The sequence below is a fragment of the Plasmopara halstedii genome (assembly GCF_900000015.1).
Source record: "Plasmopara halstedii genome assembly, contig: Scaffold_470, whole genome shotgun sequence".
Lineage (NCBI taxonomy): Eukaryota > Oomycota > Peronosporomycetes > Peronosporales > Peronosporaceae > Plasmopara > Plasmopara halstedii.
In genome coordinates, this window is record NW_020187390.1 from 1184356 (window position 1) to 1193266 (window position 8911).

The 8911-nt window shown below is 45.4% G+C and overlaps 2 protein-coding genes across 2 annotated transcripts; one reads left to right on the forward strand and one right to left on the reverse strand.

Annotated features, from left to right (window-relative positions):
• Nucleotides 1–5524: 5524 nt before the first annotated feature.
• Nucleotides 5525–5923, reverse strand: PHALS_10435 (FOG: Transposon-encoded proteins with TYA, reverse transcriptase, integrase domains in various combinations; the record flags this gene model as incomplete). Its single annotated transcript, XM_024725857.1, has 1 exon — nt 5525–5923. The coding sequence occupies one exon, from the start codon at nt 5921–5923 to the stop codon at nt 5525–5527; it is 399 nt and encodes a 132-aa protein (XP_024576592.1).
• A 2026-nt stretch (nt 5924–7949) lies between these two features.
• PHALS_10436 (uncharacterized protein) lies at nt 7950–8259 on the forward strand (the record flags this gene model as incomplete). The annotated part of the gene is made up of 2 exons (XM_024725858.1): nt 7950–8075; nt 8152–8259. 2 exons carry the CDS (start codon nt 7950–7952, stop codon nt 8257–8259), a joined length of 234 nt encoding a protein of 77 aa, XP_024576593.1.
• Nucleotides 8260–8911: the final 652 nt, after the last annotated feature.

Sequence of the window (8911 nt, forward strand, 5' to 3'; positions counted from 1 at the left end):
CCACACCGTATTCTTGTTTGGGTGTGGTCACACCATGCACATCTTGTGTGACACATACCCCTGTCACCAGGGTACATGTAACCCCGTTACACTGATAGTAGAGAAATTGCTTCGTCTGCGACGCAGCTAATTGTGCTCGACTGGCTCGTCAGAGCGGACGTAACGCAAATGACCCGTCCGTATACACGCACTTACTGAGGAAGACTTGAATTAGCTAACACGCTTCACCGCGTGTTGCTCACTTCCAGCAAGCCGTCAATTTACGGGAACGAGGATAAAAGGCGAAGTGACTTTTCTTATAGTCAATAGGTCTTAAACCTTTTCTAAACAGATAAGTGCCTCCAATGCTGATAAATCAGAATTAAGAAATATACAACTGTGCAAGATATGTAGTCAATGTTAACCACACACATAAAAATGTGTTTCACACAACATGTGTAATGGGACTGACCCCATTACAGGGAATACTGGATGCATTTGCATTCTCGTTGGGATCTTTATCAATCCGTTCATCGCACGAATGTGAATGGTTCAATACAGCACGGTTGCAAATTAGCCTCATAGATGGCAGACAATGTATGTGTAGATGTATCAATTTCAGCTTAAACGATTTTGCTCTACACCATATTTGTGTGAGTTTTCCTGGTTGGGTGAAAAACAAGATACAACAACAATAAGAAAAGCAAACGAAAAAGAGCAACGAAACCCAGGCGGTAGTAAAGACTGATGGCGATCGATAGGTTGCTTTTTGTTTGTCTTGAATCTCAGTCATAGTGTTGTCCGCCCTACGGATGAAGCTCGACCTCATCGAGACATACTCGCTGATTTTGCTGCAAAGTGAAGCTGGGATGATATCAACAAGTAAAACCATGTATGTAATATCAGATTAAATTGTTGAGGCATGTACCGCGTTATTCAACGCCGTCTCAATCAGCGGGAATAAGTTGCTTCAGCGCCGCGGTCCAATTGCTCGACGTTTTGGTAGACATCCTCTACAACGTAGTACACACGTTCTGTCGTATGCGGCAGAACCTTTGGCCAGCCTGCTGTTTCGATAGAGTACCAAGAAACCATCAGTATGGACTACATTTCTGGCCTAACCGGTCTCGTCCTGTTGTATCAGTACTGTGATCTTTGTAGACGTTTTTAGATAATTCATTTTTGCTCGCACAAAATCACTGTATAAAGCACTTCGCAAACCATTACTGTATCAAACATTTAAACATCGCCTATATTTTTATAGCTTTAAGATGTGATACAGCCAAGCGGCTTCTCGGCAAAGTGTATTCGTCAACATGGCTTGCCGTAATGTATCGAATAGAGATCCGCGTTTCATCGCGAAGTCTGGCGGGATTCGGCACCACATTAAATTTGTCGACCGTCTGCTACCCGCAAACCGACGACGATCAAGAGAAGAGAAGAGAAGAGAATAGAAGAGAAGAGAAGAGAAGAGAAGGGCACGGGTTGAGCTCATTAAACACGTTTCAGACGTGAACACATATGTGCTTATTCACTTATACATGTTAGGCAGCGAATCCATAGCACTAAACCAGCAGTGTGCTATTTTTGTTCAGAACGACCATCCAAAGGGGATGTCATGTACCTCGCACAGTGTCCTCCTCATCACGAGGCAACACTACACGCTAGGTGTCATCTAGGTCAGTGATGTAATATAGCAGGTCTTGGATAAGACAGAGCTATGCAGGTGTGCGACCGCACGCTTCGAAAGAACGGCATCCAAGCTCTCAATATCCTTGGCTCCCATTGCGCACAGAGGCACACAATATGTTATGTCTGACCCATGCGCAATACGTATCACTTTTTTTACATGCCACCATTGTGTCACGCGGCAATTGGTAGTCGGAGTTTCGCAAAAGCGCATCCGTTACCACCTTGATTCGATCTGGCTTATAATTCACTCAGATATACCCTGCAAAAAAATCGTCTTGCTATTCTCTGTAAGAGACGTGCTCACGTCGATGCGCACAGCGACGACGCATGATCTGTATGGATAAGAGTCAATCAGGCCCATCTTTTACTCGACTAAATGATATTTCATTGCATGTAGCTCCTTGTTGCAGACGAGGTAATTCTTTTATGCTGCTTCCTGCTGGAGAGCATTAGACGCGACCACGCGTTCAAGTCTGTTGTCAACTGCTTGAGCAAAGTGCAGTCTACTTCAAAAGCCAAAGCTCCGCAGACGATGCAGAGTAATTACTTTGAATTTTGAAAAACTGAATCGGGCACGCGTAAAGCTTTTTTCTCGTAGCCTTAAAAGCTATCATTATATGGGCCCAACACCAACAGACATCTTCTTTAGGAGATTGGTGAGGGTTCGTGCCAGGTCGGTATGGCTCGCGCTGTATTTGTGGACGTGGTGACCAGACCAAACGAAATCTCAAGCCTCCTGAGGGCAGAGTCCCTGGACAAACTAAATTGGTCTTTATATTTGTGGGATCGACCCACAGGTCCTGCTTTTTAGATATTTTTTTCATAAAGTGCATTGGACCGGCACCAGCGACACACATAACTATGTGACAAGTAGCTTATTCAATTGCATACACACGAGCACCGCTCACAGGTGTACAATGGACTTTCCACATTCGCCTTTACGTGCCTTTCATAACAATGAAGATAGACATTGTCAAAAAACTTTCTTATAGCCACAACGTGGCCCGAACAGCTGTGTTACAAAACGATTGACGTCGCTGATGTATTAATAAGTTTGTTACACCTTTGCTCGGAATTAGCGTCTTCGATGTCGCACTATAAGTCATCGACATGTGAAGCAATATACAGTCTATGGGACCGAATCAATTTTTATATGTACTCCCTAATTGAAGGCAACATTGCTAGTGGATTTTTCGTCACATGGTAGAAAGAATCCGTAATATTCGCGGTCACTTTAAGACCCTCGTCCGATTTTGAAAAACATTAAGATGAGCATTTTGAGAAACATTAAGATGGGCATATCGATGAGTCCGATGCCTGAAGAGATAGTGGAACATTTGTATAAGCCTTTTTATCATTTGCGCGCCATGAAGTGGCAGCCCTTGAGCGTATGTGTGAAGTCATTGACGAGGCGACTATGACTAGCTTATTGGGACCAGCATAGCCGGTCGAGCACAGGAATGCGGCTACGAGCTCCATGCATCACAAGTTCATGAATTCTCGCCAATTGGCTACAACCTCTGCCACGACAGCGAAAAGTTCTCCGCCAAATTTCCGTAGCTGAGAGAACGAACCTTTGGCGAGATGGTTTGTATACTTGGATGCTGCGGTTGATGCTAGGCAATTCGTGGACCATGTGCAGCAAGTGTTATTGTCGATTTCTGACCTTGTGATTAATTGAGCGTTAAAAAGGGTTTGCTGAAATCAACTTGCTTATACGGCGTGAACGACATAAAGTGAGATCCGAAGAAGGCTTCCGACCAACGGTAGGGCAAACTTCAAGCTCACACTGAGTTTTTAACGGCTTGTAAGGCCTAAATTCGGGTGCAAGATGGTCGTAATCGCTCGTGTCGAATATCGTAAGCAACCCAATTAATGTAGCAACGCAACTTCTGACATTCGTGGCAGAGTTCAATGACGATCCGATCCGGAATCAGCTGTTCCGTGAATACTGGAAGACGTTAAATGACGCGATCGAGAGTGCCAAGAAAATTTAGCATCAAGCTATCCAAGTTCAGTGAATTCATCGCTCACCCAACACGGCAACAAGCCACACCGTACGATGGTCTGAAATCGATAGACAATTTGTACGCCTAAGCGAACGCCGACAGATAGCCACACAATGACGGAAATAGTTTTCGTTGCGGCAGGCCGAATCATATCACGAGAGATTGTAATGTGCCATTGCAAAGTAGCAATCGACACATGGGGTACAATAAAATCGATTTGGCAATGACCGACAATTCAAGCGTCCCCAAAAGCAAAATAACGGGAGCAACCAGCAGGGGCTTCCTATTGGTTAATTAATTAGTTTTGTGAAAGTCTTGGAAGTGCAATCTTCTTGCTTTGATGTGCTCGATGCAAATAAAGTTTCCATATGTATGAGCGTATCGTTTCTTCTCTATAATAACATTACGGCTATAATCAGAGGCAATAACGTGCTTGAGTCGATTGATATGAACCTGTATCAGAGCCCAGCTAATGGCAGTAGCCGAAGCGTCCACAAATGTTGAAATTGAAACATATTTTTTCAAGTCACCACTTCCGCTGTTCTATAACCGATCCCTGCGGTGTCTTAGTCATTGGCATTGTCTCTCCTATTTTTCAAGTATTCAGCCATATTCGTAAATCAATTGGGTAAAAGGCACACACCGTTGAAAAGTGCGGGTATGATCTTTGCGAAAGCCATGGTTCCTGATGGAACCTTTGCTAACGCATTCTTGACACAAGCATGTTATAGCACAACTCGTGCGCAGCTTGCAAGTCATCAATATCTGTGCCGAATATCTTGGTAGTCTGTATTTGTATAATCGATGTATGGTCAAATAGTTCTGTTCATTCAGTTGATGAGGACTTACAACTACGGCACCGGGCATCGAGTAAGTACACTAGACATCTACTTGAGTATAAGAAGTCATTCTTCTTGGGGTACTCGCTGATATAACTGATTCACCGAAATTAATAGCAGTGCCCAAAAAAAGATCATTGCCAAAAGTTTACCCTCAGCAGCTCTTTCAAAAAGTTGGCATTTGCACTGAAATCGTGGCCTCACTTGGCGTCTTAGCAACGCTCACAAACCACGACTTGCTGTAAGTATTTCAAAATCAGAAAGTCGACCGCGAATTTTAAAATTTGGTGGCTTGAATTCAATGCAATTCGTGCGTTGCGTGAATGCCACCGGCTATGACATCAATCCATTACCTCGATAGAGCCTACTTGCATATGAAACAGTTATCAGGTTTTGGAAGCCGAGAAACATTCCGTTCTGGGAATAATACCCTTGGCGGATTTCCTGTAACAATGTCAGAGCAAGGAGATCCATCAGACCCATAAAAATAAAAAAACCAGCTTTTTGCACTCACTACTAATTTTCTATTACGAACTCATCCATAAAAAGTACGAGGTCAGGTACCTATTTCGCTATTGCTAGTACCAGCTCAGCGTTTTTATGTCCTTGAACTTCCCAGACAAGCTTAAAAGGGTTCCAACCTGGGACAGAGCTGAGAGTCAAATATCCCTTGGAGCTACTCTAGCTACTTCCTTAACAAGTTCTGTGCGCTTGTACGCCATGAAACCGCGGTGCTTCGTGCTTAGCAACCGAAAATTCAACTCTCTTCATTATCAGCTTGGCTGAGATACAGTGATTCCGGCTCGCTCATATAGCCCCAACCTTACGACCGCTCACCGAACCTTGTGGATTATAAGTCCAGTTGTTTATTTGGTTTACTTAAAACTTATTTAGGCCTACCGGTATTGTGGTCATATGGTAAAGTAACTCATCTCGCTCCTATAAGTTACCCGTCACTTATGAAGTTACAAGCAAGCAATTTTAGATCGGCTTTTCAGCGTAAAATTAGGCATATTTATGTCGATGGCTTGTCTGTGGCCACAGCAAGCTCCCCAATAGTGATTGAAAGCTAGAAACCGTCGGTTCCACCGATACTGTCTTCTTCGTCGCATGCGATTGTAGCTTGACCATATCAGCCTCTGCCGAAACTTCTCCTCGGATTGATGCGCGCACTGGATTGGTTTTTTCCAATCCGAACTTGGTGAGCATCTCCACAAAAGCAACTTCTTGGTCGAACTTGTAGCTATTGAGCTCATTGTATTGAACGCGAATTCCCAAAATTTTGCTGGAAACGCCGAGGTCCTTGAGCTCCAGCACAGCAATGTCAGTGAAGAATTGAGAAACCCTGCTGTCGTTTGTACCAGTCACTACTAAGTTGTCCAAGTATGTCCCGACAATCATCATCCCATCGCTGACAGCCTTGAAGTATAAGCACGCGTCCGTGATACATCGGCTAAACCCAAGCTTGAGCAACACACGATGTAGGGGTTCATGCCAGAGGCGCCCTGCCTGCTACAATCCGTTCAGGTTCTGCCCAAGAGGCAGCCCAACTTCTTCCACGCTCTCTGCTCCGAGTGCCTTAAGCTCTGTTGTTGTAATGACGAGTCCGTCTGGGACAAGCAGAAAGACCCGATGCCCTCCTCCGTTGTCATACGCGTTTAAAACATCACCTGGCAGGAACGCCCCAATAAAACGCTATGAAGAAGATGAACTCGACACCAGTTGTAATCACAGCCGCAAACAAGAGAAAAAATGAATGTTGAGCTTCTGTTCGTTGCCGCAGGCGACCAGTCGAGCTTTGTACCGCTCAGTTTTTCCATAACCGTTCGCATCTTCTTGTACATCCACTTGGTATACAAGCAAACTGCACCAGGCTTGCACTCGACGAGCTTTCCCGTGTTGTTGGCTTGCAGAGCAGCTAGCTCTTCCTGTTCAGCCGCCGCCCACAGTGCACTATCAGCACACTTGCACGCCTGCCGAACGTTTTTCGGCCTCGGGTCATCAAAATGCGGGTTAACGGCATTGGTTTTGGAAGCTGTAAAAGCTAAAGATCCACTGGGTAATTTGACTCGCTTATCTCCGCATCACCACCAGCTTCAGCACGGCGGCGTGACTTGCGGTGCGGCTGACGAGATCTTCGGGTTTGCTTACTACCTCACTTTGATGCCTTCGTCGTGGGCATTCAAGCAGCTGGTGTCTTGGCGCTTGCGTCCTCCTCCACTGTGCATATGTTTTGCACATGGCGCGTGACAATCACTTTGCTTTCCAAAGTTCTACTTTTGCTTTCGTTCTTTCCCAACAATGACGCCCTCACACGACCTCTTGTTCATGGCGAGCCTACCAGAGTCACGAAGCACAGAACACTTGGATACGGATACCACGATGTTACAACGGGTTGGCGCTTAACAAAGAATGTCTTGAGTGGCGCCTTCCGATCCTCATTGGCGCGTGACGAGGTCCGGTTCAGTACGTTTGTGGCGTACTCAGCTGCGTCACCCCATAAACTGAGCGGCAATCCTGCGCAAAACACCATGGCCGTTCGGCTTCCAGACCCAAAACGTGGGTGTCGAATGACGAGACTTGCTCTCACGCACCATTTCTGTCTCGAGCTTTGCACAAAAAAAGGCGTCAATAACGTCACATTGCTCCTCCGGCAGGGGCTATCGACGTGCTACGCAGTATCTGGTTCCTGGACAACGAATCATGTTCAGGATTGTGCGGTGCATCCGCTCCGCTTTCCCATTTGCAGCTTGATTCCGACTTCAGACACTTGACGGACCACTCTGTTTTCTTTGCAAAAGAGATCCACGCTTTGATTTTCTCCTTCGCCATCCGTGCGGAGAACGTGTATTCAACAGCTAAACGGTTTCTCAAATTCAACAAGAAATTCCTCAAACTTTTTGGCAGCCAGGTTCGTCTTTCTTGCCATGAACACCTCGCAGTTGTTTGACTTGTGGTCCACGAAGTTGACCATATATCGATTACCTTGACGATCAAGCGGTGTCATCGGACCCTTCGAGTGGCTACAAATGACTACTCCGATTTTGTCAATCGGTGAGTGCTTTGCAATGACCTTGGTCGGCTGTTTTGCTCGAGTTTGCTTGCCCTCAGCACAAACCAAACATGGTGTCCTCCCACGGTTCGATATCTTGATACCGGATGCAGGGTTTTTCACCATGCCCTCAATGCTGTCCAGCGCCAGATGACCAAAACGTGCGTGGATCCCCATCAAGGTATCCGTGGTGACGATCGACGAGACTGTGTTCGCACCACGTTGATCGGAGCAAATCGCACATATACGGGAATATGTCGTGAATACGAAAGCTGCTACCGGTTTCGAATGAGAGCTTCAGATTGGACGCATTGAAACACTTCTCGGTGAGAAAATCAAGTATGAAATGCCAAATGAAGCTCATATCATTTTTTTTCAATGACAGTAAATACAATTTGCACCGCACGCGGTAAGATAGATTTGGTGGCGCAAGGAGTCGGAACACCCGTCGCAAAATCCCCTCGTTTGGTGACGCTGTTGCAGCGCGCTTTTGCTATGTTTGGAGTAGGGCCAACTCCATGGTTACCTCAACATTTTATGAAAAGTTCTAAAAACAGTTTTGTTCCATATAGACATGCAGAAGAGTTTTCCTGAGGAAGTCGCACTTGTAAACCCTCGTAGCTCCGGCCAGGCAATCGCAGCTTCTGTGTCTGTGACGGTTAGTAAGTATTTTCCCGGGGACAACTAGAATATAAGCGGTCTAAGTGCTTCTTATTGACACAAGGTCAAATGAGTGAGTGCTTCATTCTTAATCCTTACAGTGACTAAAATATCTCACGGTGAAGTCGTCATATTGACGACAAGTGCTACAAAGCGCTACGATAATACCGTGGCCCCTTCCACAGAGGACGCTTTAAATCGAAGGGTCCACGTTAACAAACGCATAGTGTCAACTCATACACCGTCTTTCTAACGCAAATCAAGATCTGGTTTCTTGAATTTTAAAAGGAAAATGTAGTAGACATTAGTGCGCCAAACAATATTAATCGCATGCAAGTTGTGAGATGGCAAGGTTCGGACGTGCCTAACACGAACAAGATATGATCATTAGCTTGGATAATGGATCAAATGTGACGATATCTAAGCAAGTATTGCATATGACAATTGAATATGATGATCTCCGATCTCCGAGGCGAAGACGAGTTTTTCGCACTCGACCTCGGTGACAATTCTGATTCGATTCCAGGAATGCCCACAATAATTGCCGGAGGAAGATCGCCGTAGGGAAGTAAGTCGACGAAGGTCTCCCTTTTTTTTTCGCAGAATTTTGGATCACACATCTCTTGTAGATGTGCTTAGATGGGAGCAAGGCTTGCGATAGCTTCTCAGCTTCAAATAAC